The sequence below is a fragment of the Phacochoerus africanus genome, chromosome 2 (assembly GCF_016906955.1).
Source record: "Phacochoerus africanus isolate WHEZ1 chromosome 2, ROS_Pafr_v1, whole genome shotgun sequence".
NCBI lineage: Eukaryota > Metazoa > Chordata > Mammalia > Artiodactyla > Suidae > Phacochoerus > Phacochoerus africanus.
The window spans coordinates 118,475,409-118,503,288 of record NC_062545.1 but is presented as its reverse complement, the minus strand read 5'-3'; the positions used below and the strand labels follow the sequence as shown (position 1 = coordinate 118,503,288).

The following is a 27,880-nucleotide window of genomic DNA, read 5'->3' as shown; positions in this document are numbered from 1 at the left end:
GGCTGTGAGCGAAGGCTGCTCGCAGAGGCCAAACTTAGTGGGCGGAAGAGCAACGCACACCACTTAAGCCACCCACTGCCAGAGATCGCGACTGCGGGCGGTCCTCAGCGGACCTCTGAGCAGATGCGGGATGGAGCGAGAAGGCGGCCTCTTTTTCCGCGGTCTCCAGAACCGCTCCCACGGGAAGATAAAGCTTCGGAAAAGAAAGTCGACCTTGTACGTCAGCCCCCAGGAGCGCACCGGGAGCTGCCGAGGTGAGTGAGGGGGTGTGGACGCCGAGAGGAGTAGCGGTGGCGGGAAATCGCAGACTCTGAGCAGGAAATCTCAATGCTCTCGAGGCAGGAGTCTCGAACCCAGACGCTTGCATGGCATTGCGTTCTGCATTATTTTATGCCATCCTCTCCGCAGCCGCGTGAAGTGAATATGCATGATGCGGCCATCGCCACTTCAAAGAAAATGGGGGCACCAGGCCCAGAATTACCCAACGTTTTCGTAGTTAGGTGAGGCGGATTCCTGGAGTGGGATCAGGTCTGACCCCTGCCGCACTTCTTCCCACCCCCTCCGCCTTCTCTTTGGCCTTGATGTAATGTTGACAGAAGAAAAATTACCCCAGCAAGTCCGATTTTGATCTGTCGGAGAGGGTGTTTAATGTAAAGAAGGACTCCTAATTCATTCAGAATTTATTGAGACCCTGTTATGTGCCAAGCTCGGTAGAAGCGGTATGAAAAGAGAGCCTGGTTCAACCTCTGAAAACCTGAGACCCTGAAAGGGGAGAATTACTTCGCTCAATGAAAAAGTGAGGAAGGGAGAAAGAATTGTGATGGGGGGCGGGGGGAGGAGAGGCAACTGGGCCGAAGCTCGCTCCTTTCGTTTCCCTAACACACCCTTTGTTAGAAAGCAACCGTGTCCTGTCAGGGTAGAGGGTAGTAACCACGGTAAAGAACCACCGGTACGGTTGAACTTGTAGGTATCCAAGGTCAGATATTCAAGGGTCAGTTCTGAGTATAGTTTCTTCTGCTTGAGTCTGCAGAGTAAGAGGAAGGAAGGAAAGAACAACAAGCTTTTTTGACAACAGACACAGTCCAATTGGGAAATTTGTTTCTGGAAGATGAAAGTTCAGAAGGGGCGTGTATGTGGTGTTGAGTGTACCAGTTGTCTGGGAAACATTTAAAAGGTGTTCCTGGGAAATAAGGAAGGAGAGTGTCGGGAACCCAGATTGAAAGCAGAGACTCCCAGTGGATCAGAGGCAGGTTGCAAACTCAAGTCTTCAGGAGGCCCAGCAGGCAAGTAACATAAAGCACTCTACATTTCAGGACCAGCCCATTGTTCCCAGTTGAGCTCTGTGTTGCCAGATCTTAAAGATAGGCTGCAATACTGATGTTAATTAAAAATCTGATCTTCAAAGTTTGGCAACTAAATTCACATTTTAGAAAAACTCTGTATTCATTCCACAGGCTAAGAGCAGGGCTTTGGAGTCGGAACACAGATCTGATTTTGAATCGTGTTTAGTCATTTAAACCTTTTTGACCTGAGAAGGCAGTTTAATTTCTAAGCCTCAATTTTCTCATGTGTAAAAGAGGGCTAATGAAACCTACCCCATAGCATTATTCTGAGGATTAAATAAGATAGTGCAAGTAAAGGAATGAACTCAGTGTTTAGCATTTTAAGTATCAGTAAGGCTATTTTTAAATGTAGAGAGGACCTTTTCACATGCCAGTGTGTGCACATGTGCAAAGTGTTGCTTCTTTAGTAAGTTGTTAACTGATTTTCATGGGACACACATATAGGATAACCTATAAAACAGCCTAAGGTCTTAGTTAACCCAATCTCTTTATCTTAATATTCTCTATATTGTAAGTTGCAAGAAAGATCTGTTAAATGAAGGACTGGTAATCGCCCAGGGGTGAGGCTCTGGCCCTTGTCTGACTTTCCGCCCAGGTCTGCTCTAAGAGTAATGTGGAGGGGCTAGAGTTCATACCTGTGCCTTAACAGAGCTTGAGCAAGGAGCCAACCGGAGCAGCAGATTTTAGTTCCCCAGTGGAACTTGCCTTTGTGTGCTACAATTACCTGGCTTTTTTGTTTTTTTCAGATCTTCTTGGCGAAAACATTTATCTGGTCTTGTTTACCATAGCATTACGAATATGTAACTGCTTTTTAGTCCAGACAAGTTTTGTTCCAGATGAATACTGGCAGTCTCTTGAAGTTGCACATCACATGGTTTTCAAATATCCTTTATAGTTTCTTTTTTGGACTAGAATGTATTTTCATCTTAGGATTTGTCAGTTCTCTTACATATTTTCAATCAACTTTCCATACTTTCTTCAAATAATTTTAACTTAAAATTCTATATGTTAGTATTTCTTCTGTACCTTTTGACATTAATGTACTTGACTCCACCTGTAAGCATGTATTTCCACAGTGCTCAGTGATGTGGAGGATATGGATGAAGTAAAGAACACATTCCTGCTTTGAAGAAAAAATGCTTTGGCCGACTGCATTTTTTAATTTCAAATATCCAGTATGAAATGCTATGTTTTTAAGCTTCTTTGCCAAAAAATGAACTGTTTTGTATATGGAAATGAAAAGAGGTTTTTTTGTTTCAATGCTGCTTAATATTAGTCCTTAACATTACTAATTATGGCTATTTGACCTGGGAATGGACAGAAAGATTGAGGGGTTACACTTACCCATTAATCTTTGCAAGCATTTACAAGATTCTGCATCTTTTGGGGAAAGATAGTGTTCAGTTACTGGTAAGTTTAAATGAAAATAATAAAAATAGTTGCTAACAGATTTATTCCAATCCTTTTTTTTTTTTAAAGGTGAATGTAAATTATTTAAATGATAATACTGGTATCATGAAGTTTGTTTTTAAGACTGCTGTTGCCAAACTCTGACCATATCTGGGAAGCCCAGGGTTCAGAGACATACTGTGATGTGTAACTGTTCAATATGTGCCTAAAACATAAGACTGGGCATGAAAGTGTTCTGTTGACCAATCCTGTTAAAATATACAGATTTTCAAAATGACTACATTATATATTATTTGTACTTTAGAAGTATATTTCCTTCATAAAAGAGTTATTTAAGAGCAGTGTTATATCTTGTTTTTAACTTGTGAGCATAAGACCATGTTATGTGAGCTTTTGAAGACTAGATACATACAAAACCCACTCAGGACTTAGTGTTGAAATGAAAACAGAGAAATTTGACAAAAATTTAATGATATGTACAGTCATTGTGCTATGTAGTAATTAGCCATCAATCTTAGGCAGGGCTGTAATACCTAGATCATGAATTCCTGCAGTCAGCTGCCAGGAGAGGATACAAAAAAACTAATGGTGCCAAAGTTTTTCTAACCTCACTTTCAGGATTCTTAAAGTGGTCTGCAAGCTGGACTCAGAAGTTTGGCTTTCCCCATTTTCTGTTAGGGAAGTGGCCCAGAATTCCAAAGGCAGTCCAAATCCTTAGGGGTTTTTTGAAACATGGGAAGACACTGAGGTTCTAAAAGGTTTTTGGTTTTTTTGTTTGTTTGTTTTGTGCTGTACTGTACCTTCCCCTTTGCAGTGATATTTGATTAACCTTTATTGAGAAACAAGGACCATGTCAGTGGAATTGATGCTTCATTTGGGACTATCTTAGGGAGATATTTAGAGCAGTAGCAGGGCTTCTCCCATTTAAACATGCATAAGTTAGCTGTGCGTCCTCTTCTCTCAGTGCTACCCACTAGCTTCTAGGTCATGCAGGATTCATAAAGATTGGAAGCATAGGGAGTTCCCGTCGTGGCGCAGTGGTTAACGAATCCGACTAGGAACCATGAGGTTGCGGGTTCGGTCCCTGCCCTTGCTCAGTGGGTTAACGATCCGCCATTGCCGTGAGCTGTGGTGTAGGTTGCAGACGCGGCTCGGATCCCGCATTGCTGTGGCTGTGGCATAGGCCGGTGGCTACAGCTCCGATTCAACCCCTGGCCTGGGAACCTCCATATGCCGCGGGAGCGGCCCAAGAAATAGCAGCAACAACAAAAGACCTAAATAAATAAATAAATAAATAAATAAATAAATAAATAAATAAATAAATAGGAAGCATAGGCAAATATATATAATCTCCCAGAAAGTAGCTTGTATTATGAATGAAGAAGTCTTTTAAGATTGAAATACTTCTTATTCCTCTAAGAACGATCCACTCCACTGCCCTCAACCTGTAGCTGACCCACCTGGCTATTTTGTGATTTAAAGGAAACTTCCTCTTGTTCCCCTCCTACCCACCCTACTAACCTCCCAAAAAACTATCCTAGCTAGAGCTAGAGCAAAGAGAGAACTATTAGGATGCTGTCAGTCATTCATTCATACTCTTATACTGATTATTTTAAATATAGATTTTATAGTTTTAGAACTAGAAGGGGTCAGAGATGTGAAGAAAACAGACCAAAGTCACAGCATGTTAAAAGCTAAAACTAGATGCTAGTTCTACCTATTCACAGCCTAGTGCTCTTTCCAGATAACTTCTAGCTAAACTGCATAAAGTATGTGCACAGATTTAGGGCTGGCTTAGAGGTCTGCTGTCCAATATGGTAGCCACTAGCCACATGTGACTGGTCCAAATTGAGAAGTGCTATTAGTGTAAAACACATACCAGGTATCAAGGAACTAGTACAAAATAAGAATGTGAAATATTTCTATAACTTTTTATATTAATTAAATATTGAAATGATATTATTTTAGATATAATGAGCACTAAGATTCATTTTACCTGTTTGGGTTTTTTTTTTTAACTTTTTGATTACTATAAAATTTAAAATTAAATATGTGGCTCACATTGTATTTCTGCTGGACAGCGCTGGCTTAGAACATGTGAGAAGAAAGAGGGATAAGAAGGGAGACCTGTGGGGGTACCACAGTGGGGGCTTTGAACAGTCAGAAGACGGCACAAGGGCATTTGGTTCCTGGAGCTTAAGGGAGGAGTCGGGATCTTAAAGAACAGGAGTATAGACTGGTAAGCTGCCAACACAGGCCTCATCTCTAAGGTTTACCCCTGGCATGTTCCTCTCCTCTTTACCCTACTGGACTAAAATAGTTTTTATTTTCCAGAAGCCACATGCAACTGTTTAATTCTTGTCAGATCCTTCCTGTAACTTGGAAAGTTATGGTATCTTAAAAGTCTGGAGAGACTGCTAATTACTAGGAATTTACAATTCCACTTACTTTTTGCATTGAGCTAATAAAATCTACCTTCTTTTAAATTCAGGACTTCTACGTGACCCTTCAGAAAGTTTTATTTATTCAGGATAAACATCTCCAGTTCTAAACCTTATAATCAGATAATATCCACTAAACATCTTGTAACTTATTAATGTCCATCTTAAAATGTAGGTTTTGAAATGGAACACAATATTGAAAGCTAGGGTAACTAACTCAGAATATAGTGGGACCATTAACTTCATAAATACTATATACTTCTTTCTGTACACAAGGATTCCTTTAGAAAGTGGCTACCTTGGAGTTCCCGTCGTGGTGCAGTGGTTAATGAATCCGACTAGGAACCATGAGGTTGCAGGTTCGATCCCTGGCCTTGCTCAGTGGGTTAAGGATCTGGCGTTGCCGTGAGCTGTGGTGTGGGTTGCAGACGCAGCTCGGATCCCACGTTGCTGTGGCTCTGGCGTAGGCTGGCAGCTCAGCTCCGATTAGACCCCTAGCCTGGGAACCTCTACATGCCTCGGGAGCGGCCCAAGAAATGGCAAAAAGCCAAAAAAAAAAATAAATAAAAAGAAAGAAAGTGGCTTACCTTGCTCATACTAAGTTTGTAACCAAATTAACTTTTCACATAAAACTTTTCCCATGCCTGCATGCCTGGGAAGTGAGGAGGAAGCTTACAGATTTTTAATGCAGGGTGAACAAGAGGTGTGTACATTGGTGCCTTTTACTGTATTTTACAGGGCACAGTTTAAGTGGAATTACGAAGTACAATGTATCTTTAACTAAAGTTTAAACATTTATTTATAGATTACTGATGAAGAGAAAGGACATAAAGCTAAAGTGTTAGAAGCCACTGACAACTGAAAGTAAAGCATCTCTAATTACAGGGTAAAATTAGTGAGTCTGATCCAACAAAAATACACATTTACGTATAAAGTTTTAGAAACACATCCTTTGAAGAAGCTAAAATTAAGTTGCACTCTACCAGCAAGTGTTAATTTGTTAATGATAGTAATGATATGTTTTAAAAACTCAAAGAGGATTTCCCATCATGGCTCAGTGGAAACAAATCCAACTAGTATCCATGAGGATTTGGTTCAATCGCTGGCCTCACTCAGTGGGTCCATTGCTGTGAGCTGTGGTGTAGGTCACAGACATGGCTCGAGTCCCATGTTGCTGTGGCTGTGGTGTAAGCCCGCAGCTGCAGCTCTGATTCGACCCCATAGCCTGAGAACTTCCATATGCCATGGGTGCAGCCCTAAAAGCAAAAAACAAAACAGACACTCAAAGATACATTAGAATTACTAACTCTAAGTTATATTTATTCTTTAATTTCTTTTACTTTTACTCTTAAATGTCATCTGAATACCATGTTTTTGTAATTGTAGATTACTTGTGCCTAAAAAACTCACTCCTATTATTTCATTATCTATATTGCAATCTAACTTAGTAGTTAGGAGCTCTGGAGTCAGGCAGATTTGAGTCCTAGCCTCCACACTAACTAGCTTTCCGCCTTGGGTAAATTAACCTCTCTGTGCCTTGGTTTCCTCTATAAAGCAGTACCTGTCTCACAGGCCTGTTAGAAGGACTGAATGAACTGATCTAAGTGTTTGATTAAAAAATTACCTCCTGTTATGCTAATGAAAATAACTAAATGTGCTTCTAAAAGAAAACTTCATACAATGAAGTGGTTTGCTGGCTATTTAAAGTTAGTAGTGTTGTAATATACATATATTACAGAGAGGGAAAATGAGAATGATAAAACTACCTTTTGGTATGTCCATGAAAATGAATGTAATTTTTCTGTAGAAAACCAGGTATTTTTGAAGAAGAATAGAATACATCTATTATTTTTTCTAAGAATGGTTTTCAACTGATAGTTGGATCAGCTTGTTGATTTCTTATGATTTTTCTGTGTGAACCAACATATATTTTTAATACTTTTTTTTTTTTAAACTAATGAAGATTTGGATTCCTAGACTTTCCCAAGCACTTCTGTCAGCTATGGCAGACTTGAGGCTTTACTCACTAATGAAGCAACTAGAAAATCAGCAAGTGGCAAGATGGGTGGTAAGTCCTAAATACTTTAGAAACTTATGTCAGTTACTTCATTCCTTTGAGCGTGAAGCACATGGAATGTCAACGTGATTCCCAGAACAGTTTTCAGAACTTCATACAAATTTGTAGAATTACTTCCATAATAGAGAACAGTAAAATACCAGTGGCACATGCCATCTCTCTCCTTTGAGCCCTAGGCAGCAGAAGCTACTGATGCCCTCCAACCCTCTGAGAAGCTGAACCGTAGATCACAGCCTTGGAAAGCACTTTGACTCAAAACTAGCAGAGTTCTTGCCTCACTTTCCATAAAATTTGGTAGAAATAATTCTAAATCATTGCCTACCACACAAATCACCTCCTCCAGTTGCCTGAGACTTGAGCCTAAGAAATATCTTTTCACTAATGCACTCCTTCACTTTTGGCTAGAATGTTGGAAAGAGCTGGACTCTGTAAGTGAATGTGGTATAGAAGACTGTCTTTTGTCATTTGCCTTATTTCACCAAGGGGAGATAGATTCCTGATCTCCCACTTAAGTATTGAATGGATTGTCCCATTTAAACCATAACCTAAAGAGTTACTGAATTAAGTAAGCTTATATGATCCAGTTTAGAAATCTTAATACTTTTTAAAAATATTTCTATTAGCACATATATTTCGAATTTCAAGTAACCAATTTACCATATTTTGAAATGTAATTTGTTAATTTATGAATACTAACAATTTATTAATTATTAAGAGGACATATTTCTGCAGGTAGTAAATTGATTTGCAGTAAAAAGACAGATTGGTTTAGCAGTTGAGTCCTTGCTTAACTGGGTTAAGTCATTCTCTTTAATTTGTGCTTATAAGCACTGCTGAAGGCTGAACCGAAAATGGCAAAGGCATAATAATGCCTTTGAAATCCTTCCTCCAAAGTAGCAGCACTTGGATTTTCTAATTCTGGAAAAGCCCTTAACGCCACAAAAATTGAGAACATTTTTTAAAGCCTGTATTGGAAGAGACAGGAAACTAGTACCATGTGTTTTAACACTCCTGCACCAACTAACAGTTTCTTTTAAGGCATTTGTTTTGTAGACTTAAAACAATGTTTGGGCATGCCTACTTTTAACATAATTTACCTTTTGATGCAATTTTTGCAATATTTAGACTTGCTTGTTATTTTCCTTAGAAGATAATACTAAGCTTTTCCATTTCCCCACTCCATATGTTTGCTTATAATTGTTCTTAGTTTTTTTGCCAGTTATGCTCTTGGTTCACGTGGTATTGCTGTACCAGAACCCTTACAAACACCATGGAAACTGTTCTCACTATAATTGCTCTTTTCTACTATCCTTTGGAAGGGTCAAAGTCTATGAACAGGTGAGATATATTGCTTTTAATAATTAGGTACAAGACTCTAAAGCATGCTTTTGAAAAATCTTAAATTATCAATATATTGCAATGTCCAGTTGTCCCCCTACTGTTCATGAAGGTTATTGGAACCACAAATTCTCAGTGGATATTTATCATAACAGGAAACAAATATACTCAAACTGGGTAATTAAGGAAGTTTTAATAAAAGGACTGTTTACAAAGGTGTCAACAATGTTTAGAAAAACTAATAAGGGGTACCATGATACCCATGGGCTAGTCCTGGCTGGAAGTTTCTATTACCCTTTGGCTCCAGGGGGCAAAGACTGGAACCTGTTACTGGAATCCACAGAGACATAACTTTGAGAGGGGCCCCAACAGGAGAAAGCACGACCAGCCTTTAGCCACACCAAGAAGAGACCAGGGTGAATAAAACACCCTGACTCTTCTGCCCTCCAATTAACCAAAGCCAATTTGCAAGACTGATAAGAGTCCATACAGGTCACACTCCCTGCCCACTGAGCAGGTGAAGAGTGGAGAGCAGATCTGGATGAGCATATAGCAAATACATGGACCTGGTTTAGGTTTATATAATTCGGGGACCCAAATACCAAGCAAAGGGAATAACATGAGCAAAGGCACAGAGCTGTAAAAGGGCTTTATTGTATTCTGGGTAGGCTGTCCTGAGGAGCTGATGTGTGGCAGGATGCGTGGAGAAGAGAAGAAAGGGATGAGGCTGGAATGGAACCTTACCCTTCTTCAGACTTGGCACTTTATTCTGTAGTTAGTAGGGTACCACTAGAGGCTTCTGAAAAGCATGGCATAATTAATTCTGATATAGAAATAATTCTTTTGTAGTGGCAGTATTTAGGATATACTGAAAGGGAGAAAGCCAGAATATCTGGGAATCTGGTTAAGAAGCCAGTGTCTGTTCTTCCTTATATATAAAGATTGTTGGCAGGATCAAATCAAATAAGAGCATTTCTGCATTAGACTCTTGACTGCAGGAACGAGCAATACTTAAGTTACAGATAGATGAGGATACCTAAGCACTGATTTCTATAAAATGAGAATAATAAAACAGCTCTCGAGAATTAAATGAGGGAGTTTCCATCGAGGCTCAGTGATAATGAATCTGACTAGTATCCATGAGGATGCAGGCTCGATCCCTGGCCTCACTCAGTGGGGTCAGGGATCCAGCACTACTGTGAGCTGTGGTGTAGGCTGCAGACATGGTTCGGATTCTGCATTGCTGTGGCTGTGGTGGCATAGGCCAGCAGCTGCACTTGCAGTTCGACGCCCTAGCCTGGAAAGATCCATATGCTGCATGTGTGGCCCTAAAAGGCAAAAAAAAAAAAAGAATTAAATGACAGTCTATGGACAGTGTGTAGCACAGGGCCTGTTATAATGTAACTGTTCAGTCAATGTTGATGATGACAACAATGTTAAGGAATATTTCTCGTCAATTAGAAAAAATAAAAGAAGACAGCGATTATGAAGATTCCAAACAAGTGACAGAGTTATTAGGAAAAGACTCAAGTGAGAGGACTTGATGTAAAATGATGGGAGTTGGGAATAGGAAGGAAACAAAGTGGATGTGTAGGATGAGAAGCTGCTATTTAAGGGGACTCCAAAATTTTAAGACTGCAAAACTGCGTGATGCTATTAACTTAAATACTAGACACCAACCAGGCTTGGGAGAAAGTTGTGGGGTGCATTTCATACACTTTGGACTTTGAATGCCAGTAAGAAATTTATGTAGAAATATTCAGGATGGATTAAGAAATCCAAGTCTGACAATTTGTGAGGTTAGGACTAGGTATATTAATGTGGGCATCCTCTAGGGAGTTTCACTATGGCAGAATTTGCAATTAGGCTGACTGAAAGTTTGACGAAGCCACAAATGTTTTATTTCACCTGCACAGTGTCGTTTTGTTTTTTTGTTTGTTTGTTTTTTTTTAACTGCAGTCTTGAATAAACTACTTGGCAGAGTTTTTGTTGTTGTTGCTTTGGCCACACCTATGGCATTCGGAAGTTCCTATGCCCGGGATGCAAAGTTTTGAAATTGCAAGATCTTACATGAAATCTGGATTTCTGGTTTCTCCTGAAAAAAATGGAGAGCTTAGCAACATTTTGGACCAGGATTCCTTCATGACAATATCAGAGCCTCCATGCAGCCTATATGATATGTTTTTGAAACTTATCTGGTCTCTGTAAGCATGTGAACTGAAATTCCTGTTCATACATTTTCACCAAGATTGGAAATTTCTTTGTAGTTACTTATTAGTAAACAGGTATATAATGGTACCATAAAGTTGTTTTATTTTGCCACATTATCTGCAGTCTTTGTGAGTAAATTACCAAGTACTTTTCTTAAGCCATTAATTGAGAGAAGTCCTAATAGTAAAAATCTACATTCCTACCCATGATGATAAAGATTTAGATAGAAAGCTATTTTTTTTAATCAAGGGTGTATGTACATCTTTCAGTTGGACAAAATTACCAGCTACTTTCAAAACAAAATCACATTGTGCCAAAAGCCCATTATTGCCTAAATAATCCCAATGTTTCTTTAAAGGAACTTATTTTTTTCTTAAAGAATGATACTTTGTGACTGCCTTTTATCTCTTTAGGAGAAACTTGATCTTTTTTCCACAAGGAAAGCAACGGGCAGAGTTGTACAGTTAAAAGTTCATATACTTCTCAGTAAACATGACCAACATTAAGACATAGAAAAACCTACTTGAAAATACCAGAATTAGAATATTAAAGCTGGAAAAGACCTTAGATATTATGTCTTTATGGATGAGAAAAAAATAAGAGCCAGAAAGTTTAACTTCCCCCAGTTCACACAGCTATTTATACCAAAAGGAAAATGTTCATTAAAAAAAAAAAGTTATACCAGAGTTCCCGTCGTGGTGCAGTGGTTAACGAATCCGACTAGGAACCATGAGGTTGCGGGTTCAATCCCTGGCCTTGTTCAGTGGGCCGAGGATCCGGCATTGCCGCGAGCTGTGGTGTAGGTTGCAGACGTGGCTCGGATCCCGAGTTGCTGTGGCTGTGGCGTAGGCTGGTGGCGACAGCTCCGATTAGACCCCTAGCCTGGGAACCTCTGTGTGCCACATGAGCGGCCCTAGAAAAGGCAAAAAGACAAAAAAAAAAAGTTATATCAGTGTAAATAGATTAACTTCTAACTCATTTCCTAGCTATCTTGACAACACATTTTCCCTGTTGATAGTGTCAAGTACTCATCCTTGGTGGCACTTGCCGTCATAATTCGTCCCACGGCTGTTATCCCCTGGATACCTTTGCTGTTCAGACATTTCTGGCAAGAACAGAAAAAACTTGATCTTATTCTGCATAAGTTTTTACCTGTAGGGTAAGTATGACTACAACTCATCTATTAATCTTAATAACCTATAAATTATAGATTATGAACAAGATTTTACATCCTTTAGTATCAATGAGGTATCTCTAATATCAATGAGAACTATCAGACCAAGGAAACATATAGTATTTCCAATTTTCTATTTTATATTTTGTGATTCTGATTAAGTATTTTAATTTATATAAGTGAGGATCCCTGCAATTTTTGTAAGTTAGAACTTTCCTAGGCTGTATTTCCTAAATATTTTTCAAATACATTTTAGAGATACTTGATTCCTTTATATCTGTTTAGGGCTTTATAATATATAATATGTATTCATATATTAATGATTTTCATAATTCTTGCATCAAGGCAATGTAGGCATTTTTACATTGTGAAAGAGGAAACAAGAGGGCTTGGTGAAATTATAAAATGAGTTAGTGTCACTGGGTTGATGCTGTGACTGAAATGGGATTTCTAACTACATTTTGAGCTCCTAGGATTAGACCTAGTGGAATAGCCAAAATAGTTATTTATTGAAGGGATGAATGCATTTGACTCCTAAAGCAGTGATCTTTTTCAATATACCAGGATTCCTTTGTAGAGGTATTTTCTGGAGCTGTTAAAAAGGACAAAATCATATAGTGGCTAAGTTCCCAGTGTTGTAATTTCTCTAACATTGTTTTGAATGTAACACATGCATTCAGCAAATATTTAATCCTAGTATGTGCTAGGTGCTGTTCGAGATACTGGAGATACAGCAGTTTAACAAAAAAAAATCCCTTCCTTCATGAAGTTTACACTCTAGTGGAGGGGGAGACAGCTAAAAACATGATTAACGTATATTTCTCAAGTGACAATAAGTGCCATAGGGAAGAATGACAAGAGCCTCCAGATGAAACCGTAGCCCCAGCCAACATCTTGATAAGTTATCAGCCAGAGACACTCAGCTAAGGTGCACCTGGATTCTTGACCCACAGAAACTGTGAGATAATAAATGTTCAGTTTTGAGTTGCCAAGTTTTGGGGTATGCAGCAGTAAATGATACAGTGTTTACCACTTTTTTAAAAGTTTGCTTAAATACAGCTTCTCTTAATGAAGTATCTTTCAAAACATGTAAATTCATATTCAGTTGATGAAACTTTTACAGCATTTTAAAAGCAGCTTTTGATGTAAGGCACTTTGTACAACCATATGCCACTACTGGATTTTTCAATAAGTTCTGTTTTATTTTTCAGATTTGTCACTTTGAGTCTGTCTCTGATAATTGATCGTATTTTTTTTGGTCAAGTAAGTAAAAATATATTAAGCTATTTTTTTAAAGCTTATTTTAATGTAATTATTTATTACACTAAAAATTCAACTTTTTTTTTTTTTAATTTTATGGCCACACCCACAGCATATGGAAATTCCTGGGCTTTGGACTGAATCCAAGCCACAACTGTACCTACACTGTAGTTGCAGCAATGCCAGATCCTTTAACCCACTGCAGGGGTAGAATCCATACCTCCACAGTGACCTGAGTTGCTAGAGTAGAATTCTTAACCTGCCATAGCGGGAACTTCCAACCTCATGTTTAAATCCATGACTATTTGGGAACATAGGCAAATCATTTTTTTAATGATACATATTAGGAAAAAAACTACTAGCATATGCCTTTGGTTCAACTTGCTATGCTTTCAGTGTAACAGAACTGTGTATTCTAATTGAAGTTTGAGTCCATTTTAAGGCATTTTTGTCAGGTTTGAACATTTTTGTCAAGGCTTGTAATAAAGATTAATTTTCTGGAGTTCCCATCGTGGCGCAGTGGTTAACGAATCCGACTAGGAACCATGAGGTTGCGGGTTCGGTCCCTGCCCTTGCTCAGTGGGTTAACGATCCGCCATTGCCGTGAGCTGTGGTGTAGGTTGCAGACGCGGCTCGGATCCCGCGTTGCTGTGGCTCTGGCGTAGGCCGGTGGCTACAGCTCCGATTCAACCCCTAGCCTGGGAACCTCCACATGCCGCGGGGGCGGCCCAAGAAATAGCAACAACAACAACAATAACAAAAGACCAAAAAAAAAAAAAAAAGATTAATTTTCTTTAATGATTTTAATTGACCCTAATTATTCAGAATTCAGATTAACTAGATACTCTACTACTCTATTACTTCAAGTATCTGGCTTGGCATTTTAACCTTAAGATTTTTGGTGAATGGCCTCTGGTTGCTTTTAAGTTTACTGTTTTTAAAGACACTTATGGGCTCTGGAATCAGATGCTACCATCTGAAGCCTAGTGCCCTCATGATTAGTTGTGTGACTTTGGACAAGGTGTGTATCTTCTTGGCAGTTTCCTTATCCGTAAATAACTATGGTACCTGTCTCCTAAGGTTGGTGGATTAAATGAAATAATACATGTAAAATGCTTAGAACATTGCTTGGCACAAATGAGCAGTTAACGTTAGCTGCTGTTGCTTTTATAGCACCTGTTTTGTGCTATAATTCAAACTGCAGTGTTTTCAAAGCTTTATCTTAATAGGTAATATCTGATACCATAAGGTACTATAGTAAAATTTTTATTATTTTTTTATGTAGTAAAATTTTTAATATGGGCACCAAACATATATTCATAAAAATTATTTTTAAGGATTCTCTTATATCTAACTGTATGTACAACTTGCATTGTCAAAATAGGCAGTTTCTTGACTCAAAAAAACTAGTGTTTTAGAAATTAACGAAGAACACATTAATACTTAGAACATAAAAATAAAAAATGATTTCATATGGCCGTTAATCAAAGTTATTCATGTAAACTATTATTTGGTCTTTAGACTTCACTTTGATTTAATGTCAAGATTCTGCCAAGTTCCCTAATGCCAAAGATTCACCCTTGGTATTAATACATTTCTGTTTCTCCCTCCTTCAATGATGCCAGTGGACTCTGGTTCAATATAATTTTCTGAAATTTAACGTGCTACAGAACTTGGGATCATTTTATGGTTCTCATCCATGGCACTGGTACTTCAGTCAAGGATTTCCAGCTGTCCTGGGTACTCACTTACCCTTCTTTATTCATGGCTGCTTTCTAACTCCAAAGAGGTACAGAATATTTTTGGTGACTGTGCTGTGGACACTGCTAGTTTATAGGTAAGATTTTATTTGTTCAAATAATTTTTCAGTTAATGTTACCAAGAAATTAACTAAATTCTTCAAAAAGTAAATTGTTTATCTTTTGGAGATGCATTAAATCTTATGGCTTGTTGGGATTATGTAGCAGACAGAAAATGTAATTATTCCGGTGTTCAGATGGACTGAATACTTCTGATACATAAACTTATAGCTGGCTTAACAAAGATTACATTCAATTTTAAGAGGTTGAACAAATTATATTTGCTTTTGAAAAACAGAAACTGCCAAAACTTTATTTAGGGACCAGAGGGGTGTATTTAAACGAAATGTATGCAAAAAAAATGTATGCCCCTTTATTCCAAATGAGTAATTTAACTTAGATGGATTGGTAATAGAAATCCCTTTTCTAGACAGTAATAGTACTTTAGAATTTTGCATTGACATCAAACGTTAGGATTATTTTTACCTTTACAACCAAAAATAATGAGACTGATCCCTGAAGCATGAAATTCAGTCTCAGTAATTACAAAAACAGATGTTAATTATATTGATTTTAAAGACATTAACTTCTCAAACTAACATTTAATATGAGAAAATAATATTTTCTTTTAATATTCTTCTTTATTATAGCATGTTGAGCCACAAAGAATTCAGGTTTATCTATCCAGTTTTACCATTTTGTATGGTGTTCTGTGGTAAGTTTTTTTGTATAGTAGAGAAAAAAAATCCATTATAAAGAAATAGTTGAAAGACAGTCAATTCTTATTAAACTTGACTGCATCATTATCTTCTTGCAACTTAAATGTCCTTTTTCCTGTAAAGTGAGATAAAGACCTAAGGATCCAGTGCCTATAGTACCTTTTGGTGGTGGTTTTTCTGGCTGTTAGAAATCTTTCGCCAAAAAGTAATATAGTGTGTCTGTTTTAGAAAAGTTAATTTAGGTTTATGTAAACTTAAACTACAAAGTTCTTCATTCCACAAATTAAAAATGTATGTTGAAACTAATCTTTAATGCTTTTACACACATCTGTCCCTTTAAGACTCACTCTAATGCATGATTCACACCAATGATTTAAGTTTTGATTTTTTTTCTCCATTTTTCCACTAGGTCTTTGAAGTAAATTTTTTCCATGTGACTTTTTAAAAGTCTTAAGTTACTCAACTCTGGAAAATATGATTTTTTTTATATTGGTTGGTTTGAAAAATGTATGAATTGAAACTTTATTACCTTCAAGTTTAATTCAGAATAAATGACAGCTTCCTTCAGATATTAGTCACTAAAAAAAAAAAAAATTACTGGACTAAGGAAGGAAGAAATGAGTAATGAGTTGGGCCTGGGGGCTTAGAAAAACTAGGGAGTTAATGGTATCAAACTTTTTACAAAAACAAAAACAAAAACAAAAAAACCCTTCCTAACAACACACTGAATTAATCAGCTTTCTTTGACCAGTGTAAACATTATCTACAAATCTCAGATGTAGGTACTCTCTTCAATTTACACACAGGTAGGTAGAATATACTTTGAAACATCTAAAGTATTGAAATCAAAGTTAATGTCATACAGTATCTTTATGATCCTATTTCACATACAAATGCAGGCACAAATAAAAATGTAAGCATCAAAGGGCTGTTTAACAAGTCTTAATAGTGGGCCCATTTAGCAGAGCAAATCTGCTCACAAATCACTATTCAAAAAATTTTTTTCTATTTTATAATCACTTAAGAGTTATAATTAAGTTTTCTTTCTGCCCAGGTGAGCACTGCCAGACTACTGGAGGACAGATACTTATTTGTGTGTACACGTTTTGTGTGGTTAGTTTAAGAACTTTGTTCCATTCCATTTTTATTTATTTTTTTGCCTTTTAGTGTCGCACCTGTGGCATATGGACGTTCCCAGGCTAGGGTTCGAATCATAGCTGCATTTGCTGGCCTATACCACAGCCACAGCAATTCAGGGTCTGAGCTGCACCTGTGACCTACACCACAGCTCATAGCAAGGCCAGGGCTTGAACCCACATCCTCATGGATACTAGTCCGGTTGGTAACCCACTGAGCCACAACACGAACTCCGCGTTTCATTTTTATAATCTGGTTTTTCCAGCATTCTATTTCTCTGCTCTGTGTCTTTACAAAGAGTTTGTCTTTACAAAGTGTTTTAAGGACTGAGTTGCCTAACTCCTCGTTCCCATTCTGGAAGACTGAATCTTTCATCTTTTGGCACGATCCTAGTAACCCCTTCTTCCCAGTCTCAAAAGATTGAGATAAAATGCTGGTGAGGGTTGAAGAGATCCCCTTCCAAAGTACAAGAATCAGCCTTTCTTCCATCCTGTATCTACTCAGAAAGATCCCTAAAGGAAAGAGACCTAGAAAAAGCCCTGATCCTCTCACAGGACGTGAGCTTTTCCTTGGGTACATATATGTAAGATTCCTGAGTGTGCCAAATGATTCTGATTCCTTGTAGACTTGTACTTCCACCAAGAGTTAGAATTCTACTGTTAACAACCAGCAGTACAACCAATTAAGTATTGAGCTCCCCTAGACAAAAGTCTTTGGGTATTCATGAATGACTTAAGACAACAGTTCTCACTGGAGTCCTACAAGTTTTAAACAGGCCCGTCGGAGTCTTATGTAACTACCTGAGATCTTGAGTTGTATTGCACCTCAAATCTCAGTTTTATTCTATTCTTTTGTGACATATTTTAACCTGATTTTATAAAAACATGACAATTCTGCTGGCAATTGCTGTGTAACAAGCCACTTCAAACCTAGTGTCTTAAGACTTCATGTACTATTACTTACAAAAATGTCCAGCTCAGCTGGGCAGTTCTCCACTGAGCTCACTTACGCAAATGTGATCAGCTACAGATGAGGTAGGCAGCTCTACTGAACTAATAAGCTGGGCTGTCACATTTGGGATTCAGCTGGCTATAGGCCAAGGTACCTCTGCTCTTCTATGTGCTCTCATTATCCAGCAGGCTACCTGGGGCTGATCAAGCTTGGTGTAGGCAGGGCTCCAAGAGAGGGCAGCCCAAGAAACGACAGGGGACAGTGTCGTTTCTGCTACATTTTTTTTGTCAAACCAAGTCATAAAGCCAGGCCAGACAAAGAAATGACAAACTTCAGGCTTGTGTAGAAACTAAACACAGGAAGAAGAATGGATCCAGCCATTTTTTTCAGTCTATAGTAACTTCTCATACCTAATTTGAATTTCCCTTGGTCCTAACTAATATAAGACTTAATTGTAGAAAACATACCTTCCTTGATTGACTTTGATCCTTAGTGAACTGTATAACCTTGTGCCTCATTTTCCTTATGTGTAAAAGTAAAGTGGTATTGGTCTAATAACGCTGAAATTCTTAGATTGAACTTGTGTTATTTATGCTGTTTCCAGCACCTGCTGCCACATTCTGGGTTGGGTGTCCGCTTTAATCTGTTTTTACTGCAATGGCCAATGCAGACTTACTTGTCCATGATTAATCAACTTTGTTTTTCCTATATGCTAATCTTCTTTTTTTTTTTTTGGTCTTTTGTCTTTTTAGGGCCATTCCCAGGCTAGGGGTCCAATCGGAGCTATAGCTGATGGACCCCTATCATCATAGGGGTCCACAGCAATGCCGGTTCCTTAACCCACTGAGCAAGGCCAGGGATCAAACCTGCATCCTCATGATATTGGTCAGGTTCGTTAACCACTAAGCCACAATGGGAACTTCCATATGCTAATCTTTTAAGCAAAACCGCATATAAATTTTTTTTAAAAGTAGGTTAAGGAGTTTTTAAGAGCTCCTGCCCTCCCTCCCACTACTGTCCTCAAAGGCAATCATTTACACTCTTTTAGGTGGTCACTTTGTTTTTTATCTCCCTCTAAATAAAATGCTAATAATGTTCTTAAAGGTTACTGCTTTGGGCATTTTCTACTGACCTCTCACTATGAAAGATGAAAACATAGATTCCCTTATAAATGATTTCCAACATAAAATCATTCCTGACACCTCCCTCTATCTGTGCCCAGTACTCTTATTATGGTTCTTAGTAATCGAAAGTCTCTCTTCCCCAGGCCCACCTCTTGTACATTTTCTCATTCTAGAATTAACCCCCCCCCCTTTTTATTTTCATAAAAACACTGAAATTTAAGTTGAAGTAACAACTTTCCCAAGGAGTATTTAAAAATGAACAGGTTAACTCAGAAATATCTCTGGTAAAACTTGGTAGAGATTTTTTCCTCAACACTGAGTCTTCTAATACTTCTTGCAAAAACCAGGATGTATCCCCTAAGCATTTGATGGGTTCGGTAATGTACAGTCCCTGACTTTCCCATACTCTTTCTAACGGTGAAACTTACCTTAGTAAGATGAAACTTACCAGTCACTGCTGAAGAACCGTTTGCCAAACTAAACAGCCAAAACTTAAAAAAAATTATTGTCTATCAAGATAAATAATACAGGATCAGGAGATACGGCAAAGTGAAGAAGGAACCAACTCACTAAAGGCCTTCTTATATACTCATTTTTTAAGATTTTATCCTGGGAAGCAGTCAACTGGGACATAATAGATTCAGAATACTTTTTAAGCAATAATCTGATGAGAATGATTTAGTAAGAACCCAGTGAACTTTTTATTATAAAAAGAATCATGGGAATTCCCACTGTGGCATATCAGAAACAAATCCAACTAGAATCCATGAGGATGCGGGTTTGATCCTTGGCCTTGCTCAATGGGTTCAGGATCTAGTGTTGCTGTAAGCTGTAGTGTAGGTCGAAGACAGCTCAGATCTGGCGTTGCTGTGGCTGTGGCACAGGCTGGCAGCTGCAGCTCCAATTCAACCTCTAGCCTGGGAACTTCTATATGCCACAGGTTCAGCCCCAAAAAGCAAAAAGAAGAATCGTGGTTAAAAAACAAACACCAACATTAGTATATTCCTGTAATCCTCTAGCCCCAGGCTCTAGAGATGGTAAATATCACTTTCCTATAAATACTTCCAGAAATTTTCTGTATATCCACTTTTAACTATCTTCTTGTAGGCCCAGATAACAGGAGCAAATTAAATATTCTGGGATGTTTAGCACTGAGTTAGCAAGAGATACCATGTAAAAGGAAAGGGCCTGTATTCTGACAGGTGGTCATCAGGGTTCACACTGAATCATGAGAGAAAGATTTCTGTAAGTGGTTTATGGGACAGATAGAAAACTTGTGTTCCCAGAATTGTGTGTTATGTGGGGGACCAGGGGAATGTATTTCAACGCTCATGACTTACATTATTTACATGGTTGTGACTATCACTTTCTGAAGCTAGCTCACCTTAGGGTAGATTCTTTCAGTGAGAACTGCATCTCCACATTTTTTGTGTATACAGTTAAAAGGACTTACTGAATGAAAGCTACTAGGATCCTGTTAATTATCTCTTTGAAATATTAAAGAAACCATTCTGCTTTCCTGTAAAGAAATCATAGATTCTGTTCTTCTCTTGTGGCTCAGTTTAGCACTGATGCTGTAATGTATCTTTCCAGCTATTTAGCAATCCCAGTTTCCAAAATCTTTGGGGGAAACTTTCACTGTCAGATGGTTTGAAAACCCTCAGAGTCTTCAAATTCAAGCCTGCTCAACTATTCCTTCTCCCAGCATTTTAAATAGATTACTTCTCCAAATAACGTGGAGATTTAGTTCTCACTAAAAGGATCCATCCTAAAATTGAGCTAGCTAGCTTCAGAAAGTGAAGATCAACATGAAGTTATGTAAGCATTACTTAACTTCAAAGACCCACTTTGGTACTTAAGAAGCCTGGGAATACAAGCATGTTTTCTTACAGCACCATACCCAGATTTTTACAACACTAACCGCCATGTGTTCCAATTTTATATCAGTCACCAATACTGTCATCTCCCTAATGCTGTAGTTTTCTGATAAAAATTTCAATGAACATCTAGTGAGTGAACAAATTGTTAATAAGTCAACCACTTTACAGATTCCTACATTATACTTATTTGAGTATTCCTGAGAGCAGCTTCTCTTTTAGAAGGCTTAGACTTTAATGTAGCTTTTTGTTAAATTTCCCACTGATTTTAGTTTTTGGCTGTCAACCCATTTTAAGTTGTACTTGCTGGTTTGCTATAGCCGTCTGGAATTACAGACATGGGTATGTCAGAAGTATCAAAACTTCTGAAATCCTATTTCAGTTCTGATAAAAGCGAAGTTCTTCATTTTTATAAATTCAGATTTAAGTTTTAAATAGAGGCTTGGTTTTCCTGATCTGGCTACCTTTTTTTTTTTTTAATCATACCACTTCTCAGAATGTTTAGTTAATCAGATGCTTTTCTCGTAGTACTAGGTGAAATGGATGTATGATATTCCAAATACTGAATGGAATAATTTAATATTTAAAATAATCAGAGGATACTTCGATTAAAAATTAAAGTAAGTTAAATTTCTTAGAGGAATAAAATTGAGCATCCAGGATTCCTGCCCAGATTTGCCTTCAGCTATCAAGCAGCAGGTATTAGATGTCTTAGAATAGATGAAATTATTTTCAGTCCATTTTACGGTATTCAAGCCTTTTAAAATAAATAAAAGACAATCTTTATATAAAGGCACCACAGCTAATTAAGAAACATTTAAGTATACAAGGAAAAGTATCTTTAGTCTTTCCAAAACTGAACGTTAATACTTTTTCTTCATTTGTAACAAGGATAAATTGGGTGTCTTCAGTTAGTGTCAAGTACTAGATGTGATTCAAGTGAGTTACAGGTCCTGATTTCTTTTGAAACAATCCTTCTAAGGCCAACTTTATACAGTTAAATGGGAACAGTTCAAAATAAATTTTATTCGTGTTTAATCATTTTTAGTGACTAAGCTAAACCAAGATAGCTCACAGCAATTAGATAATGGTCATAAAAAACAGTGCCTTGAGCCCAGTGGGAATTAGTGCCTAAGTTTCAGGCAGGCCACAGCTTGAAGCGCCAAATTCCAAAAGATCATCTGTTCCCTGGAGACAGTGCATGTGGAACATGAACAAAATGTCAAGAAGTTTACTAATAAGCTTATTCTTTTTCTGGCGGGGAAAGGCTTGTTCTTTTATAGTACTGTTAATAGATCCTAATGTGCTCATTATTAGTGGCTGTTGCTGGAGAGTAGGACTATGTGATGGGGACAGGAACTTTTCCTTTTCATTTACCCTCCTGTTTGTTCTACTTGGTTTTTTGCCACATTACTTTTATAGATTAAAAAATAGTTTACCATCTCCAAATTGCCCAACACTATGGTGAAAGAAAAAGGAAAAAATCATAATTACTCTTCTAGGAGACTAACAGCACCACTCATAAGCTGCCCACTGAAGATATCCCGGGAGCCCCAGTGGTGTATTTTTCTAAGAGGATATTCTGTTATACTTCCTCCAGAATTACTGAGACTTGTCTGTACCCAGTCCACTGCAAGTGGTTTGGGAGATTAAAGAGATAGGTAAATGGAATAAATACAAGTCCTATTTATTTAGCAACTGCTAGGTACCAGGACAGACACTGGATACACATTTCTTTCTAATACTTGAAAAAAGTACTGTTATCCCATTTGCAAATGGGGAAACTAATGCCAGAGCTACAATTCAATCTAGATCTGTTGACTCCCTTGCCACATCTTTCTACTATACTTCAATTAGTTTTGCTAGCAAAAAGGTCAAGATGGAGATAATGGACAATGACAGTGAATGGTCAAGAAATTAAAAGAGGACCTACTGCTTACTTCTTTATTTGTCCATGACAGCATTACAGCTTGTGCTACATTTCCATGAAAGATTAAATATATGTGCAGTTGACATTTGCTTAGCTATAAGAAAAGATTGCCAGTGTATTAAAATTCAATGTCTGTCTTTACATAGGATACTCACTAAACAGCCTGAAGACATGGAAGAAAGCAGCTCTAAGTTTCCTGTTTTTATCAAATACACTTCTTGCCCTCTATACTGGTTTAGTTCATCAACGAGGTACTCTTGATGTCATGACTAATATTCAAGAACTCTGTTACAACAATCCAAATATATCTAAAGCTTCAGTATTTATGATGATGCCTTGCCACTCTACTCCTTATTATAGGTAAAAAAAGTTGTTCACTATATGCTATTATTATGAAAACTACTTTAAAACTCCTTTAGATTCCTAGATTTAAATTAACTGATCAAATGACTGTGTAAGAAATTGGAAACTCCTATTCATACTTATTCACAATGAATTTTAAAAGTCATTTGAACTGTGTCAATGAAAATCATACACCTTTTGTTTTTTTAGCTGCAGCCATGGCATGCTGAAGTTCTCAGGCCAGGACTGAACCCACACACCAAGCAGTGACAACACCAGATCTTTAACCACTAGGCCACCAAGGGACTCCCATATACCACTTTAATAATCTTTTCTCGAAACAAACAACTTACATTTAAATAATCTGACTTAAATGTAGTATAAAATAATGTATAGGTTATTTGATGGTATTCTTAGTAAAAAAAATTGTTATCATTGATTTTACTACAGATCTTGGTGATGCATCTTATATTTACATAATTTTGAATTAATCTCAAAACACTGGATCAAGTCCAGATTTACTGGTGTACTGTTGTCCTGGTCTTAAACCAGTCTTTTTAATCTGTACCAGCTGTCTTGTCTACAAAAATCAGGGAATTCCAGGAATTCCTGTCATGGCTCAGCAGAAAACGAATCTGACTAGCATCCATGAGGATGCAGGTTAGATCCCTAGCCTTGCTCAGTGGGTTGAGGATCCAGCATTGCTATGAGCTATGCTGTAGATTGCAGACGTGACTTGGATCCTGCATTGCTATGGCTGTGGTGTAGGCCAGTGGCTACAGCTCTAATTCAACCCCCAGCCTGGGAACCTTCATATGCCATGGGTGCAGTCGTAAAAAGACAAAAAAATAAATTATGGAATTCAATTAAATGATCTCCTAATGCTTGGATTAAGTGTATCTGGGAGATAACACTAAAACTGCTTTAATTATGCAGGACATTTAAAAAGACATCACTGACCTTATGCTTGTATTTCAGGAAGCTGTTATTACTTTACCAACAGCGCAATAATGATGAAAAGACAAACAGCTTTCCTTTAGAAAATCCTGTACCTATTTAACTTAATCTGGCTTTAAACAATCTGAAGCTAATTTTCTTTTCTTTTTTTTTGTCTTTTTGCCATTTCTTGGGCCACTCCCTCGGCATATGGAGGTCCCAGACTAGGGGTCGAATTGGAGCTGTAGCTGCCGGCTTATGCCAGAGCCACAGCAACACAGGATCCAAGCCGCGTCTGCAACCTACACCACAGCTCACGGTAACACCGGATCCTTAACCCACCGAGCAAGGGCAGGGATCAAACTCGAAACCTCATGGTTCCTAGTTGGATTCATTAACCACTGAGCCACGACGGGAATTCCGTGAAGCTAATTTTCCATGTTTATAATCAGTCAATTTAATATCAAAGTTGGTATCATTTTAAGGTAATTTAACACTTTTGGAATACCCTAATTAACTGAATCATTAATGTCAGTCATTAATATGCAGTTTGGAGAACTGGGATTGCCTAGCAAAAGCCACAGGTTACTGTGTGTAAAACCCCAGGTATTCCTTTAGCCTGAGGATCGTATACTATATAAAAAGAATAGAGCTCAGAGAAAGACATTCCTTCTCCCTCCATGTTCACAAAAGTGCTAACACCAAAGAGAAAAGGAATTCTAGGAGTACTCAGATGCTTCCCATACATGGTTGTAGTAGTTGATGCCTAAGGCTTTGTGTGGTTCACCTAGTTCTCATCTTAGATTTTTTTCTGACATGCACAATGGAACACACACACACGTCTAATACCTACTTTGGAATATGAGGCTGGCAGTTTTTTCTCAGGTGTTACTACTTTACCCTTGAATCAAGACCTTCATCTTCAAAACTGTAAAAGTCCTGAAGTATTAAGGTCGTGTGCAAATTCACTTTGTATGCATTTCTTAGATAAAAATAAACTTCTGAGACACATTTTATTTATATTAATTTTTCCTAAAGCAAAGTTATCCACATGGCTTTTTGTATAGTTCAAGTAATTGGCTTAAGTTGTTATGTTTCATCAATCCATCATTTTTACACCCACTCTAGTCTTTCTATGCCACAATAAAACCATTATTTATTTGGATGTTAATCAGTGAACCTACATTGCTCAGTATTACTAAATCTTACTCATATAAACATTTAAGAACAACAGCAACAACCAAGGAAAAACTTGTCATAAAGATTCAGAGCAGAAAGGGGAAAATAGGGAGTTCCTGTCATGGCACAGTAGAAACAAATCCAACTAGCATCCATGAGGACACAGGTTCGATCCCTGGCCTTGCTCAGTGGGTTAAATATCCGGTGTTGCCGTGAGCTGTGGTGTATGTCGCCGCTGTGGCTCGGATCTGGTGTTGCTGTGGTGTAGGCCGGCGGCTACAGCTCCAATTCGACCCCTACCCTGGGAACCTCCTTATGCCATGGGTGAGGCCCTAAAAAGATTTAAAAAAGGGGAAAATAATGAAGAATCCTTTCTGGTTCATGGGTAGATGTCTACCTTACCAAGTATTACTGTCTTATTAACAAGTAACCTGCATGGTCCCAAAGGCCCCATCCATCCTAGAACAGTATCTAATAGTAGAAAATATTGAGTCCCACAAGCTGCCAACCTACTTCCCACTTCGAAATGGAATTTCACTTGTTAGTCTGGACTTGTTAAGTTGTGTTACTGCACAGGTACATGGTGTGGGAATCATGTTCTTCACTTTTGAGAAAACTGCATTCCTCACCTTAACTGGAACCTGTTTTAGTTTCAGATTTCACATTTTGTTATGTCAACATGATTTAGCCTAAGAATAACTTGAAAACCTTCACAATTAGTTTAACCTCTTATAACTATAATGGTAAAACTTTCTTTCCATAGCCATGTCCACTACCCACTTCCAATGAGATTTCTCCAATGTCCCCCAGACCTGACTGGAAAAAGTGATTATCTTGTTGAAGCAGATATATTTTATCTAAATCCCTTAAAGTGGCTGTATAGAGAGTTTCACAATGATTCAACACTACCTACTCACTTGATCATCTTCAACGTTTTGGAGAAGGTAAGAGAATGTGAAAAAAGTTACAGTATTTTTATCTCACCTCAAGTTTAACAAATACTTGGAAATTAGACAATATCACTTTTATATGGCTCCTTTCAACCTGTATCTTATAATTAATTGGTATTTTCCCTAGTCAAAATCAGCACTAGTTCTATAACTACTGAGGAGTATATGTTACTTACCATGAGTTAATTCTTGTATTAAGAAATTGCATTGTTTTATTAAGAAAAAAAGGTGTATAATAGGTCATTCTTAAATCCTTGAGAGAGTACTCTGCATAATGTAGCCTTTATTTAAACATTTACTTCTAGGAAATAAGTCCTTTCCTAATTTCACACAACTATGAACGAACTGCTGTTTTCTTCCACACTCACTTTCCGGAGCATTGGACTGGAAATCACATATACGTCTACGAACGGAAGTTAAAAGGGAAACTCAACCAAAGATGAAATTCTGGACTGTGTTTAGATCTTTCTCAGAGAAATAAACACTGCTGAGTGGAAATATTCAGATGCTGCTTAACCATGCTAGTAAATACTGGGTAATATCCATGGAACTAGCGAAAAACCACTATAAACTGCTTTACCAAATATCACTACTGAGGAAATGTTTGAAAAAATCACAAAATATAAAATCATATATTAATACAATGCTAGATATTTTAAATAAAGACCTTTAGTTTTCCTCATGGTGTAGTTTTATTGTTTCTTCCACAATATTCAGATGTTTAAGAAATTTCACAAGAGAACAAGTCAGCAAGCTCATAAGAAGGCAGCAAATTCTTCACAAGTCAACGGGCTCTTGAACCCACAAAAAGACAAGAAGTGAGTGTAAGATTATAAAATGTTAAAGATGAAATTCCATCACAATGTACTTTTTTCAAGCTCTACTGTAAATTTAACACAAATATCAGTGTTAATTACACTTTGTCATGTATGATTTGAGCTTGCTTTAAGCTCATACACTGAAAGGAAGTCTCATTTCATGCACAAAATTTGTTGCATGCTTGGCTTCCTTAATAAAACTACAGTTGAACATTTTCAGTGCCAGAAAAATTCAGCAAAGCTAAACTACAGGAAAATGCAAGTTAGTAAGCTTTTGCTTGATGCTTCTGAGTAATAATATAAAGTCATCAAACTGATACATAGAAATGATAAAAAGACATTATTTTGATAATTTCATCTTAGTTTCAACACCAAACATAGAAAGCATCCAAGTTTCTGTTACAGTTTTCTAATTTAACTTAATTGTGATGGTCAATATTTAGGATCAAAAGGTAATTGCCCCAATTCTATTTCAAGGTTTGCCATATATCTTCCATTAGTGCGACCATATTTATGCCATTTACCTTCCCTTTTATAAGGTTGTGGCTGAGGATGCTTCTGCTCTTGTTTTCGATGCCTGGAGCTTTCAATATTTACCATACGTTGCTTTTTATCTGGTCGACTGAAAGCAGTAAACACATTTTTCATCCATGTTAGAGTTAAATTTATTTAAACAAGAAACAATTTTAATGTTTTTCTCCATTAATCTATTATCTGAGCATTGAAAAAGGATGTTAAATTAATCTGAAGTATAATCCTAGTATAACCATATGAAAAAGATTCAGTGAGTATCACACTTTTATCCTATATAGAAAGAAAAAAGACAAACGTAATTGTGCTGGCAAAGAGGGGGAAACAATAAAT

General features: G+C 37.5%; 2 protein-coding genes across 9 annotated transcripts in view; one reads left to right on the top strand and one right to left on the bottom strand.

The window, feature by feature from the left end:
- Positions 1 to 2: 2 nt before the first annotated feature.
- PIGB (phosphatidylinositol glycan anchor biosynthesis class B) lies at positions 3 to 26,880 on the top strand. Of its 3 annotated transcripts, none has more exons than XM_047766296.1 (12): positions 3 to 254; positions 2,090 to 2,225; positions 2,636 to 2,753; positions 7,158 to 7,262; positions 8,479 to 8,609; positions 11,839 to 11,979; positions 13,206 to 13,257; positions 14,925 to 15,091; positions 15,704 to 15,768; positions 22,938 to 23,151; positions 26,012 to 26,192; positions 26,504 to 26,880. In XM_047766296.1, exons 1-12 carry the CDS (start codon positions 131 to 133, stop codon positions 26,639 to 26,641), a joined length of 1,572 nt encoding a protein of 523 aa, XP_047622252.1. In that variant the 5' UTR covers positions 3 to 130; the 3' UTR covers positions 26,642 to 26,880. The 3 variants fall into 3 exon arrangements, with proteins under 3 accessions (XP_047622252.1, XP_047622251.1, XP_047622253.1); XM_047766295.1 differs by having other exon boundaries at positions 14,880 to 15,091; XM_047766297.1 differs by lacking the exon at positions 7,158 to 7,262 and having other exon boundaries at positions 14,880 to 15,091.
- The window catches only part of CCPG1 (cell cycle progression 1), a 43,309-nt gene continuing 42,300 nt past the window's right edge, over positions 26,872 to 27,880 (bottom strand). For 5 of the 6 annotated variants that reach the window (XM_047766294.1, XM_047766289.1, XM_047766291.1 and 2 more), the window contains one exon: positions 26,872 to 27,638. In XM_047766294.1, the coding sequence (XP_047622250.1) occupies positions 27,449 to 27,638 (190 nt within the window). In that variant the 3' untranslated portion in view covers positions 26,872 to 27,448. The remainder of the gene's footprint in view (positions 27,639 to 27,880) is intronic. The other variant, XM_047766292.1, reaches the window with a different exon arrangement.